Here is a 14,912-nt window from a genome sequence, read left to right on the forward strand (position 1 = left end):
AAGAATGTTCAGAAGGTTCCAATTTAGCTAAAACTGAAACTTAACACGTCTGAATCATAACTTGATGCCTATTTCGCCACAAAAATGTAGGCGTTCTTTGCCTTCGTTTGTTTCTTCTTTATATTTAGATAAATCAAAAAACTTAACCTGATGATGTGAATCAACTCTGACTTAATGTGGGGTGAGAACAACCCACAACTGGTAAACGTGTGAAAACTGATCCCTAGCATCAAAACACAACTTCAGTAATCAGACTTTATCTGAACTCCTGCACTAGGATCAGATCTTGGAACTCTGATCTTACGCAGACTACATATCCAGGGAAAACCTGCTTCTATCTGAAAATGTAAGCAAGACTCGAGACAGAATGTTGGACTCATCTTCATCAAGCAGCCAGAAACATGAATCCTTGGGGTGCTCATGTTGCTCTGCATCTCCTGCATATGTAACTTTAGCCTTTCTCCCGTCTCGTCCACTCCTGTGCTCCTTCCTTGATTGAAGAATGGACGCACCGTATCAGTAGTCAGTGGTCACCCTGGTGTCGTCTTGGTTGCGGGCAGGTTTCCATTACCAGGAGCGTGAAGTGGATGTGAAGTGAAGCATCCTGCTGAAGCTCCCAGAGGATGAAGAAATGCAGGTCAAGTGCCTCCATCTGACCCTCCACCACCACAGTGATGAGGTAGAGTTCATACTTTACCTGTAGCTCTAGGTTCATACGGTCAAATCAATACTTGGTCCACGTGTATTCTTACAAAAACATTGAGCTTCAAGTATCCAGCAGCTTTTTTCCTTCGCCGTCATATCCCAGCACCGACCCGCTGCTTGTAAGCAGGAGGGGTTAAGGGTCAACACACAACACACCAAACAATCTGTGACAAACAACAAAAGCTTTTATTTTATTGTTTCACTTTTTTCAATTGTAGCAGGCTTGTGTTTTTTTTGTTTTTTTTTAAGAGGCAGAACAACACGTACACGATCGTAGTAGTGAAGCATTAAGCAAAAAAAATAATACTGTGTACAAAAATACAACCTCACTGTACAAATGCTGCACTTACAAACGCAAAGATACGGAGACCAGACGGACCTCCACAGGCAGGTTATGGCACCTTTAAACGACCCAAACTGTCCGCAAATTAGCCTCAGAAAACATGCATGGGACACGTTTTGTCCAAAGCAACGCATTTGTCTGATATGTGTGCAGTTGTGTGTTGTGGTGTCACGCTGACAAGACTTCAACAAAATCACAAATCTGCTGTGACTCGCAGAGATGCACTTCAGAGGTGAAATAATGACGGGAACTCATCGCCATCCAGGATATTCAAATGTCAGCGTGTGGTACTTGGACCGGAAAGTCGTTTTAAATGCATATAAAGTTCTCAAAAAGGTACACTGTGAAATAAGTCGCTTGCTCTTTTCTGGTGCTCGAGCCTGAGTTGAGAAAAACACAGAATCCATGACAGATACGTCTCCCGGACAAAAGTGTGATGTGATCAAAGCCTCAGATTAAAGCGGCGCCGTCCATGTGTTCCAATCAGAAACCTTCTAAATGATCAATATCACAAGTGTCAAAACAGATCTTGCTCATCCATGTGACAGAAAGAGTGCACACGACTGGCAAAGCAGGTCTAGAATCTCTCGTGCGACGTCGAACAAAGAAAGTCATGCAGGTTTTATGGACAGTTAATAATCATTCCAAATCCACCGATGGGGGAACAAAACATGACAGGAACCGTTTGCAATATCCGTTAAAAGAACAAAATGAACGATTCATTTAATCGGTGACGCACCGAGAAAAAGCAAAGTAAATAAACGTAACGTCATCGCGTCTTTCACTGTCTGTCATGCACTGGGGCTACTAAACACGAATAGCAGCAAAATATGAATAAATAAATAAATATCTTATCACAAAACATTCATTTGTGGATGTGTTCCACATTGCACAGATCACAACAGCAAAAAAACAATAACATACTTATAGAAAATCTCTCATTTTAAAAGAAAACGTTTTGTTGTCAGTGCAGCTAAACCACACGACATCCTGGAGGCTTCAGACCGACTCGTACCTCATTCTGGTCTAAAAGACCTCTGACATTCCCACATTAACCGCACATACAGTTTGGCTGGACGATCTTACTGCCAGCATCGACCCTTCTTCACAAACGGGCCAAGCGATGTTCAACCTCTGGTCAATGTTCCCGCAGACGCTCGCGAGGGTTTCGTGCGTTCCCGGTACCGCCGACCCGTCAGTCTTTGCTCTCGCTGCGCGTTCGCCGGATGACGGAGGAGAAGAAGCTCCTGCACTGCGGCGTCCCCATCAGCATGGGCGCCTGGTTCTTGTGGACGATTTCGATCTGGTGTTGGGAGAGAAGCACAGAGAGTTAGTTGGTGCACAGATGAAGCTTTTTGTCTTTCTCGCCACATTTGCCTTGCCTATCTCGCGGGGTCTTCCTTGGTTGTTTTTTCTTATGCACAATGTTTTCAGGAGATTTTCCTTTGTCTTCTCTGAGATCTTTGGCTCAGTCAGAGGTGAGTCTTTACAATTATGTTTACTTTGGGGAGGTGAGTCTTTACGACTACGTTAACTTTAGGGATGAATAAATGCATCCAAATTCTTGAATTGCCACGACGATTTGATTCGATAAATTCAGATTTTTTTTCATTGAATTTCCAAATTAGACTGTGGGAACTTAATTAAACACCATTAGTGGATACAAAGAACATTAAAAAGTTGTATCGCAATGTCAAAGTAAACATATACAGTAGCTCAAAGCAGATGGCAGAATATTTGCCACACTGTGTGATCGTGCATGAACTAATTCAGACCAGTGTCAAGCTCCACATGTTAGTCGTACTCTCTAACATAGTGAAACAACGTGACTAAAGGGACGCTAAAAATAATCAATCATGATCAATTTGAACATTTCACATTGATGCGGCTCATTTGCTTCCTTTGCGTGGCTGATCCACACACACACACACACACACACACACACTTGTGGAAAATGAGGACAGATCGCCATGAAATGTACTGAGCAGATTCATGCTGTCACCAGAACAAACCCTTTCAGTTTTAATGACCTCACCACCTTTAGCCTGATGCAACTCACAAGACAAACTCTACAGTACATATTTTGCGCCCTTATTAGGGTCACACGCTGAAGCCTTCACTTGGTATAGACAGAAAAGGTCGTGGATGACGCTGCTCGCTACAGAAACTATAATTAGGCTCTTTAATTGCCGATTGAAAGTTCTCACCTTCACTTGGACACAAATATGAACGATCTGACAAACACACACACACACACACAGGCGTGCACACACACAGACACACACACCTCTTCCTGGGCTCTTACTGGTCTTTGCTTTCTTATGATTTTTAATCTGGAAAAACTGATTCTGCAAACAAATCTCCTCATATTATGTTGCTGCTGCCTAATGAGTGGGGTTCATGATTGGGAGACAATGCCTGTGAAGATGTATTATGCTGCGAGGCGTCGTGGTGTGGTGACGTATGGGACTATGGCGGCGTAATATCTGGTAATATCCTGCTTCCCAACGACGATGCCATTTCTGCTAACGGTTGAAATTTCAGATCAATGGATTAACAAATATCAACCATCAAGGGTTGTTGGTGATGAGCACATAGTTCATTATCCTGTCGCGCTAAGAGTCGGAGCGCAGTAATGGGGAGAGGAAATGCTGCCATCTGCATTAAAGGGGCCACGCTCACTTCAAAGGAGAAGATGCCATTTATTGTGGTTGCACTCTGACTCTTTTGTGGGCTTGCTGTCATCATTAAACATGATTGAAATGAAGATTTCTGCTGTATTTTAGAATGTACACGATAACCTTTTCAAAGAAAAAACACGGAGGATCTAAAGGGAAACCTGGATGTGAAGGGACACCAAGCATTTACCCTCTAATGTTCTCAGACAGAAACAAAGGAAGAATGTTCCTTTTGCCCAAAGACCAAGAAGAAATAAGATCAAGCGATGCGAAAAAAACAGAATCACCTCTAAAAACTGTACATTTCAGTTCATAACAATGGATCTAGACGCTGTCACCATTGAGTGGCTGATGTGTGTCATTCTTTAGTTCAAAATGCAAATGTGTGTGATGGTGTTATATATGAGGAGCATTTGCATAGCTGTTTCCGTTAATAATTAGTTGGTGAACATCCCCTTTTAACAGTGATATTTTTACCCACGTTTGACAGATCGACTTATTCAAATTCAGCACCGACATGTGAATAACTCGGCGTGGAAATCACTTCAGCACAGTTTTACCTTATTGTCAGATCCTAACTTTGCTCCGTGAACTCCTGCCGGCAGACACGAGAGCACTTGCAAGCTACTCGTTTCGTCATGCGCTGGATGTTTTTCGCGGTCGCCCGAGCGAGCCGTATGTAAATGTCGACAGCACTTCATCTGCAGTGGCGTCGGAGGGCTGGCTTTGTAATTAAAGCTAAACACGAGAGCGATCGACACAAACAGAGGAGTTCCGTATGAAGAAAACGAAGGGACTTGGGAGGAGAGCAAACAGTTCTGCACAAGTCGAGGTCGATGTTTGGGACACAGACGGTTGGCGGATTAGACCGAAGTCAGACTTGCATCACTGAGTGGTTTGTTATCATAAATTAGAATACAGAAACACAGAGCGGTGAACTCTGGAGCGAATATAAGAGAACAAAACCCATGACTGCAACAGACATCTTTGTTGTGCTCATAGAGTAGAGTTGACAAAGCTGCAGGATTTGCGCGACTCTACCAAACAGGAAGAACAATCTGGTTCCTAACAACAACAGATATTTATGCTGGATTCATTTTACAAAATTGAATGATTTGCAAGGGAAATACGTTTAAACGTAAATAACATTGATTTGTTTTGGTAAGTTGGAGCATTTTTGGAGATAGTCTGCAAAACCTTTCACTTAAAGTAACAAGTGTGTGTGAATCCTGTGCCAGTACTTCAACAGGACAGTTCAAAGGTCATACTTACTATAGGATAGGGATCCATGACAACATACAGAGGGTTCAGGGACAAAGGTCAGAGGCAAACATCCTGAAGCAATGGTGAACATATTTGTATCTAACTAACCTGTGAGAGGTTTAGACATCATGTTCTATGATACCTGTGCCTGGTGGTAATGGTCCATGGGTTCAGGTCTCACATGGATAGTTGATAAGCAGTTGTGCAGTGTCTGGTCCAATTCTAGTGTGAGACAGTTCAGCAGGTCTACTGTAGGTGGTGGTTGGGACGTTCACTGGCCCTTCCTGTAGTATCGTCTGCCTTACCGTATTACATAGATCTCATTGATTTATCCCTTTCAGAGTTCTAACACAATCCAACCTGGTGGGTCTTGGATTTAAATCATAACTCTTTCAGGTCTCCTAAGATCCCGTTAGACGGTCCAGCAGCAATGTTGCAGCTTGGCTCTGAATGACAGAGTTCCTGCTGGCTGCCTCCTCAAATAAAAGTGTTTGGAGAAGTTTTCCTTTCTTTTCATTAGTCAGACGTTGCTAAGCAGATTCTACCTGACTGAGAGGCACTGCAGCTCCAATGGAGTTCCATAGAACCGACACTGCAGGTTGATCCAATTCAAACACAAAGAGAAGGAGATCTTTAGAAAGCAGGACTTTGAATTGATTCTATAGCCCACACGGCTTCAAGACATGTGCGTCCGCTGGCTCTAGTTTACATGCACCACCTACAGTGTGTGTGTGGTGCATAACCAACGATATCTGCTGACTTACAGTGCAGGGAGTCTGCATCCACGGCTCACCATCAATCTGCATCGGGAGAGATTTACTGGTTCTGTCGGACACAAAGAAGAAAGGAGGGAAACTTTAAAAGTAAATTTGGGTAAAAAAATCCAAACCACAAGAAATTAAAGTTTTGAAAGCCTCATATTCACATCTTTAGACTTCAAAACTCTAAACACAAATCAGCTAAAATCAGTAAATTGAACAGAACTTAAGGTTTGATTAGTCTCTTTTAGTCTTTGATGAACTGTTAATAGTACTGAATCAAGTCCATGTTGATCTGACCTGATGGTCACTGAGGAACACTGTGCCAGGCGTCTTCCTGCGCTCTTCAGCCCTGTGTAGATCTGACCCATCTCCATGGCTCCTTCCAGTCCCACAACTTCCAGCTGCTGGTCTGATATGTCTGAAACAAACAAACACACAATGAAATGACAATACAGACACATTTCATCCGTCACAATGTCACGTGACGCTACCACTGTGGTAGTCACAACTCTGGCTTTGTGTGCCACAAACTAAGAAATGAGTGCAAGAATAATACAACATGTGTGTTCATAACTGCATGAAATGATTCTTTGTTATCTTTTAATGGAGAACCAAACACGTTCTTTCCTTTTACTTCTTCCACAAAATGAGCAGCAAGAAAAACAAAGCGAGGAGAGAAAATAAAAGTTGAGAAATAAAAGAATCAAAAGAGCATAAAGAGTGAGGCGCTTCACCTTTTCTTCACCTTTTTCACATTTGTATTTCTACAGTTCAGAAAGTGAAAAAGGCAACAAGAACAACAAGCCACAAACAAAACAGCTATTAATTAGATTGCACTGGCAATGCAAAGCAATCTTGTGAAACTATAATTATTAATTCCTCTTCTGTTTTGCCGTCATGAGCATTGATTTTGCCCCTGCTGGAGGCCCAGTGTCACGCAGGGCCCATCTGTTTCAGTCGGCCCGTTATGCCTCCGACTCTCCATCGGCTCATCCCTCCACAAATTAAGAAGCTGCTGCCTCGCTGCTGGGAGCTCGCAGACTCTAATTGAAACTAAGTCCCATTTTTAGGCGCTCGGTGAGCGTGAGCGCGTCTGCTCGCTGTCACAAAGACGCTTCAACGCCGCTAGTTTGCCGCCGTGTTTATCTGGGCCGCTTCGCTCCTCTGCTTCCTGAAGGAGCGCCGTACGGAGCGTTGCTGTCGTCCTGAGGTGTTGTTGTCAACGTTGAGCTGCGGTGTCCAGCTGTCACCATGGTGACGGGCATACGTCCGCCCGTATCTCAGTGCTGCGCTGTGACTGCAGAGCTTTCCGGGGTCTGAGAGCATGAGAGTGTGTACACACACAGCGTGTTGACCTCCTGACACTCTGCTGTAAAGCCGCTCCCCCACCGCGGCCGTCTCACGCTAACGCAAACGGCTCACACAGGCCCACGCTGACACATATGATGGACGGCGTTACCACGGCAACAGGCAAACGGATGGGGATTCCTAGCCGCCTCAGGCTACAAAGTCCCAGTGTATCCGAGAGTGCTTTACTATGTCAAAGGTCAGGGACTGTGTGAGCCTCATATAACAAGGTCACCAGGTCACAGCGTCGCCACGCGACATCCACCAACTAGTTAGGACAGAAATATAACATAACGGAGCTTAAGTTGCATACAATCTTTTAGAGCAGAACAAACAGAGACAGAGTAACGCTCTGTGCTTTATGTAAACATTATAATACACATGTGGGACATTTAAACTATTCAACTGTTTAAGGTCCCTAGCAACGTTACTTTTTGAAAATGAATGTCACAGACATTAAAGTCATTTTCAAACACAATCTGACTCAAAAAATAAAAAAATAAAATAAAAAATATGACTTGAATGAAATAAAAGAACATTTGAAGCTAAATGATCTTAGAACAAACTGTATGATGTCATCTGGATGATCTGAGGTTGTTGTTTTCCATTCATGTGATGCTGCAGTATTTAGATAAATGTGTTTATAAATCTATTATTTTTTATTGCTGTACTTGTTTTTGCAATTTGATCCATTTGTACTGAGAGGTGCAAATGACGCTGGGAGGCCAAAATTGAATTCTGCTTCTACATGACCAAATAAAGATAAGTCATAATGTTTACCTCCCACAGATAAACAACAGTCACCAGAATAGCACATTATAACAACAGAGAGTGAATTATTAACACAAAATGGCCAAACTGATGGAAAATAAAGTGAATCAGCACTGAATGTAACCTGCAGTAAACGTTCCCTACGTCATCATGATGAGGGTGTGTGTGGGCGAGTGCTGCTCACTCAGTGCCCCTGTGCAGGACGTCATAAAGAAAAAGGCTGTTTTCACTCAGTCTGAAGAGTGGTGATGTAGCAAGGGATACTAGACACGGATCAATGCGTCTCCTGCACATGAAAGCATCGCAAAGACTCCAAAACAAACGCTACCATGAGACGAGGACGGCTGGACCCGGGATTAGATCCAACCCGCGTCCTTATCACCGTCACTGTCAAACTACAGAACCTGTCCGGGACAATCAGTGCACGAATACATGTGGAGTGACAGGAGAGAGAGAGAGAGAGAGAGAGAGAGAGAGAGAGAGAGAGAGAGAGAGAGAGAGAGAGAGAGACAGAGAGGGAGAGAAAGAGAGAGGGAGATAGAGAGAGAGAAAGAGAAAGAGAGAAAGAAAGAAAAAAGAGAGCAAGAGAGAAAGAGAGAGGGAGAGAGAGAAAGAAAAAGAGAGAGAAAGAAAAAGAGAGAGAAAGACAGAAAAAGAGAGAGAGAGAGAGAAAAAGAGAGAGAGCGAGTGAGTGAGAGAGAGAGACCAAGATCAACATGGGAAAGAGTCCAAGTAAGACTTAAGAGAAATGGCGGGATCAGCAGCAGGAGGAGGAGGAGGCAGTGAAGGCTTCATGCGGCTGTCATGGGGCATCAGTCCCAAGCCGACCCCCCCCCCGCCCGAAAAACCTCAGTCCCATTGTAAATAATTCATTCTGTAGCCATTCGCTTCCACCTGAGGGGCTTGTCTCCTGGCGTCACCAGCGGGACGATTTAACAGCTCCCGAAAGGTCAGGGTTTTTTTTTTTTTTTTTTACCCCCCTGGCCTCCCTCCCTTTCCCCACCCACACATCCACACACACACACACACACACACACACACACAATCCCTCCAAAGGGGTTTGATCCGTGTGTGGTTGTGCTCTGCGGCGCCCCCTCTGGGCTGAATGTGATCGTAGCATCTGAATACGCCCGCTCTCTGTTCTGACAAGGGGGGTCGCTCACCTCAAATGCACCTTCAAGCAAGGCACACCCATTCACACACACACAGACACACACACAGGGGTTAACACACGTGCACATACACACATGGCAGAAAAACAACCACAGACGGACGCAAACGCAGGAATACACACCCCCCACTTACAGTAAGTGCCTCCCCAGGTTCAGACTGTGGCCTTTTTAACCACTTACACCTAACTGATTGATTTTCATGCAGGAATTAATGGAGTGTTCAGCTTAACAAGGTTGAGCTTTGAATTGATCTCCTAACTGCCTCCTCTGTGCCGTACCTTTATCTGACACTCACATCGCCACATTAGAGAAACCCAATCACCAGCGGCACCAGTCAGGATGCCTCTCCGCAGGATATCAGGGCTCTACGATCTGCTTGACTGAATTCAGAAAAAATCAGGCGAGTGAGGTTGCCAGATTTGAGGCAGACAGACGAGCGATGAGCAGTTGCTGACTCACGGCCGCAGAGTCCCAATCCATTGACGTTTGATGAAGCAGATTGAAAGGTTTTGCCAATACGTTGTGGCATGTTGAGGCGTTTAGGAATCACAAAGCATTAAGACTGAGTGAGAGCAAACCTACAAGATTCCTTCAATCCTACAGCCTGCCTGGCGTTAGTGTGTTAATTCCTCTAGGGTCCAACCTTCTGAATTCTACAGCCAACCACCCTGAAAGTCCCAGGGAGTCTTGTGTTCCCATGGATGAGTTTCCTTTTGATGTAAATGGTGTCAGGGCCCACAGTCTGCTCCTATCAACTAACCTTGCCCACCGGTGCCCACATGAAGCATTAACACAGGAGTGACAGTTCCAGACCGCGACATGATTGCGCCCCTTCTCTGCAAACAAAATCCACCGCCTGTGATTCACTGTGTCACCACTGAAATATTCATGAGCTCAGGAAAAGTTTGGCCACATTCTCGTCTGTGATGATAGCAGCCTGATAGCAGCAAGGACACAGGACACAGGCAGGTCTGCTGAGTGCTTCAGGGAGAGAGAAGGTCCAACTTATCTAACTTATTACTGTGACGTCGCAAAAACAAGCCCAGGTCTGACTGCAGGGCTCGGAAAGTGCTGCTGATCAAGAGCCAGTGACTCAGCATTCAGCGTCTGTCTTTCAAGCTAGTGCACAGACACACACATAGAAAGAGTTGCTGAACTATACAATCCCCTTTAATCCCGTCACATTGATTGGAACCCCTTGAATCTTTAGGACAGAGATTCCCACTTTGTTAACCTAGTGAATGTCTAAATGACATATTGAGTACTTATTACTTTGCCCTTCCCTAAGATATTTGACTTTTATTGTGATTTAGATGAAGACCTGACGCCATTCTATTGTTAATAAACACAGACTCATCATCACCTCACCATAGAGAGTCGGTGTCAAAGATACCTTGAACTGCAAACATGAGCTCCTTGGGGTCCAACACCGGCGTCCTCTTGTCTTGGCTCTTTTTGCCCCCTTTCCGGTTTCCCCGCCTCTTCTTGCTCTCGCCCCAAAGGTTCGAGCCGCCGTGCATGCTGGGAATGTTGAGAATGGCGATGCCTTCCAAAGAAATGCTGCTGAGGTCCAGAGTGACACCATCACACTTTACGTAGGGAAAGAGAAGCCAAAGTTACTGCAACGTTCAACTGTTTGAATCCCCCAATTTGTTTTCTAAATTCAAGTGAAACACAGACATTGGCTGTAATTCCTAAACTAAATTCCTAAATAATCCCGATCCTGAATGAAAGCTGCTTAGGAAAACTGAGAGGAATTCTGGTCTTGGCCGACTCACGCTGAGGAAAATCCAAAGCTTTTATCTGAGAACATTAAACTTACCATATTTGGAGATAGGTGGATTTAAGTGGACAGCAGCAGAAGTTAATGAACCAATTAACCCGGAGAGAGGTTGACAGAGTGAGAGCCAACAATCAGGCCAGTACTGAAGGTGATCATTACCCTGAACACTAAACTCTACGCCAACCTGGATGTGTTCTCATCGGCGTACTCGCTCTCCTCAGACACTAATTAATCGGTCCAAGGAGGGGGGAAGATGAATCATATGGACGCCATCTTCATTATCACTCAATATCACACACAGCAGGGTCGTGTAGGGCTAATTACCTGTGTGTTGAACTGAGTTCAGTGAGAGGGTGGTGGGCGGGGGTTCACAGATCGCCTTCACACATCAACACTTTGTCTGGCTGAATTTAAATCTTGTACAAATTTGGGCTATTTTTGGCTCAGTGATGACCGAGAAATGTGCATCGTCTCTAACAGCACGCCGCGGTTTAAACATCTGGAACTGTCCAACGCAGCTTTAATTGGACACCTGAAATAATACTGCCGTCATTCAGGTCTAATGTTCTGTTCGGTAACGATGTTAAAGTTGACTGGAAAATCCAATTGGTGTGTTTAGATGAAAGTCGTGTTGGAAGATGTTTGATACAATCAAGGATGTGACCCAAAACGCATCTGCAAATATCGGATCCTGTGTGATTTTGACTTTTCATTGTTTTAATTTTTCACAATAATTCTGCTGCTTGACAAACAAAATACAAATAAAATGTATTCTCATTTCCTTATTACTATCATTCCAAATAAACATGAAGTGTATGTTTGGGTTTGAAGGCAGGCATGTGGTTTATTTACCTCCACCTCCAGGAAGTCGTGGAGCTTCTTACACGTGGCCGAGAAGGTCTCCGAGGTGCCAAACTCAAAGTACCACAGCTTATTCTTTGTTCTGGGAAAACAAAAGACAACAGATGCTGTAAAGGGGCCGAGAGGAAACACAAGAAACTGTTTTTCTACACATCAAAATCTGCCGCAGCATCTGTCTGTAGCCTCGTATATACTGGAGGTATTTCTGGCTTCAGTTGGAAAAATACATTTACGCTTTGATTCCAAGTAAAGAATGTGTGAAAGTGCAGGGAGAACACGGCGCTCTCATGTTTACCACCATCAGCCGCACGCTCAGTCATTAATCTCAGAGGAATGCATGATGTGCTTCATTAATCACGTATCCTAGCATCGCTGTGAACCTGACGTCCGCTAAGCGAGCATCTGAGCGTGTGCGTGCGGCGGTCAGCAGGTCCACGCCCCACACTCGGGCCCAGCGAGGGGCAGAAGAGGGTAAACCACCTGCCCCCTCAATTAACTGAGGACCAGGGTGCTGCTCCCCCGGCTTCCTTAGGCACACACACTCCCACTGCTCAGGCTGATGATCAATGACCTTGCCATCTGTCCTAATACCCCTCAGGAACATTACACACTCTTAAATGTACATGAACACAAGAACAACCGCATTCAAAAGAAGAGAAGCAAAGTCGTGGTCTGAACATTTAAAATACAGAACAGGGCTTTTCATCAAACCTTTCTTGTGACATTTGACAGTTTATGAAACAACTTTCTTTCATCATAGTGTGACTCTACAGACTGATGTGCAGCGTTTGTCCCTAGAACCTGAACACAGAAGCCAAACATGGTCCACTGTGCAAACACACAGTATGCAAATCACTCAAAGCCCACCAGTCTTTTCAGTTTTCATAATGGAGAGCCTGGGCTGCCCGTGCTGCTCAGTGGGGACATGTTTGCATATTCAGAGATTCCAGACGCCCACGCCTCTTTACTGTGACGTCCAAGCAAATCGTGAGGGAGTCGACCCCGAAGCTGAGTCACACGTTTCCATTTCTAGAATACTTTGACGAAACACTGAACGCACCAAGAGCTTACAGAGGTCGTCTCACTAGCCACAGGTTTGAGGGGATGTAGTCAATCAAACCAATGTCCGAACATACGAGACGCTGGTTATCTGCCAGGCGGTGAAAGAAGGGAAAGACTCCACACATTTGTCTGTAACCAAACCCGTGTCAGGCTGGAGCAGAGGTCTCGCAGGCTTTTGATCATTCCCACAAACAACTGCAGACAATTTATCCCCGAGCTTCAAGGGCAGAAAAAAAACCTACAACAGTGCTGACACGCAGAACTAAACCCGATAAAAAATGAGCTTCTCTTAGCCGGACTGAAAGCACTACAAGAGGGACGTATTAGTATAAGCAGAGTAACAATCACTGAATTATTGATTTCCTCATTAGGACTTTTGTCAGAACCATTTAGCCACTTTATAAATGAGCTTTCATTAGGGTACTTGCAAGGTAGCCCAACTGGCGGTTGATTTATAATGTGCAACATGGTCAATAGCAGAGGGACTGGAGGAGAGGAGGACGATCACAGGCAGGAGGGTGACAGGGCCTAAGACAACAACAACAACAACAACAACGCAGATTCTGGGTCGGTCAGAGAGCTCTGGAGCAAAAAGAGAGTCGAACACAGTTAGATGTCCGAATAATGGTGGCAAAGAAGCCCAGATGCTCCTCTCCCAAGCCAGATTCTGCACAAGTTTATAGTTCAGAAAAAAGGAAGGAAGCTCCTGCATAAATGTCTCTGCGATAAAAACCTCTAAGAGACAGAAAGGAGCATCCAGACTGAGAGCACAGATACAGTAAGACTCAACATCTGACCATCCTGTCGATTCTCTCCACTTAACCTAACAAGCGCACCATGGCAACAAATCACCGCATGTCGCTGTTCATTAGGTAATTAGGAGCATCTCATTGGCTGGAACGGGAGAGTCATTAGTTATCTGTCCCATAATGCCAAACACTGGACTCATCAGGCAGTGAGGAGCGTCTCCAACACCGGCTTTATTTAGGATTAATAGAGAGATGATACTTTTAAGGTGGATTAGGAGAACCTGACTTTATGCCCAATGCAGTAAAAGTGAACATAAAGCATTGAATCCCTGTCAAGTTGGTTTAATATATATCTCAATTTGTAGTTCCAGGTAAAAAGCACTCAATCCTGCACGCAATACTCCCAGTATTGGTCCCTACTGCAGATAAGGCAGAGATTAGAGTGAACCTGGAGTAAGCAGAGTATAAATGCGGTTTGATGGTGAATGTAAAGGAGCAGCAGAGTGTGTATGTAGCAGGTTCTCATGATCCGAGCCGCCGCAAAAGCCTCGGCTCTGACTTCACCTCCACTACGTCCATGCAAAGCGGCCTTGCCATAATAACTTTGGAGCCGGAGCTGCGGTGCTCACAGCTGGCTGGCCAAAGACAACAGCAGCTCGGGTTTCCAGGGCTGCAGGTGAAGGTTTCTCAGGTGTGCTTTATTTGCACAAACAAATGATTCCAAAGAAAACTGCAATAAAGAGGGAGAATACAAAGCGTGCGGCCTGGAGAGGAAACCACGAGGGGGAAACAGGCTGCGGCCACAGCGACGGGGACGGGGACAGGGACAGGGGACATAGATTAGGGGACGGACAGTTGAGCTGGATCGGAGCTTAAACAAAGCAAATCTGGAGAATATGTTGTTCTGATGTCCAAGCTGTGGACTTTCAGCGTATTAAAAGATGTCACAGGCGATTCGCTTGAGCGGCCCGGCTGTCCTGAGGCCACGGCGCCTTCTAGATGCTCAGTCCACCGGCCACACTTAACGCACGGCACAGCAGCATCGATCCTCTTCCCCTCTGACATTTAATCTAACCCGCGATGATCTACGACCTTATTTTCACACTAATTTCTTCTTGATCAGAGGTGATAAATATCACATTGACATAACCAACTCTTTGCGCGTTGCATCAATGCACTGTTTTGTTTAACATGACACCGCCTGGAGTGCCGCGACTCCGCGTCTGGCAGTTTGAGAAATGGGCCGCGTTACACCGTGTTGCCTTCAGAGACGCAGCCGCCGCGCCTGAAAAATGTGTTTCTTTCATCTGTTTCACCCACGCCGGAATGATCCATAGGTGTGTTTCTCTGCCACAACACTGACGCTCATGTCAAACACGCCACGCAAAACAAAAGTCAACTAATTACACCGCCCAAT

At 45.0% G+C, this 14,912-nt stretch overlaps 1 protein-coding gene across 2 annotated transcripts in view; it reads right to left on the bottom strand.

Moving 5' to 3' along the window:
* Window positions 1–929: 929 nt before the first annotated feature.
* dgkb (diacylglycerol kinase, beta) overlaps window positions 930–14,912 on the bottom strand; it is a 50,452-nt gene continuing 36,469 nt past the window's right edge. For both annotated transcript variants that reach the window (XM_076150594.1, XM_076150593.1), the window contains 5 exons: window positions 11,676–11,766; window positions 10,434–10,629; window positions 6,048–6,168; window positions 5,754–5,814; window positions 930–2,351 (listed from right to left, as the gene is read on the bottom strand). In XM_076150594.1, coding sequence (XP_076006709.1) covers window positions 2,244–2,351; window positions 5,754–5,814; window positions 6,048–6,168; window positions 10,434–10,629; window positions 11,676–11,766 — 577 coding nt within the window. In that variant the 3' untranslated portion in view covers window positions 930–2,243. The remainder of the gene's footprint in view (window positions 2,352–5,753; window positions 5,815–6,047; window positions 6,169–10,433; window positions 10,630–11,675; window positions 11,767–14,912) is intronic.

The sequence above is a fragment of the Genypterus blacodes genome, unplaced genomic scaffold (genome assembly GCF_046128005.1).
Source record: "Genypterus blacodes isolate CSIRO-AG114 ecotype Tasmania unplaced genomic scaffold, CSIRO-AGI_Gbla_v1 ptg000052l_1, whole genome shotgun sequence".
Classification (NCBI taxonomy): Eukaryota; Metazoa; Chordata; class Actinopteri; order Ophidiiformes; family Ophidiidae; genus Genypterus; species Genypterus blacodes.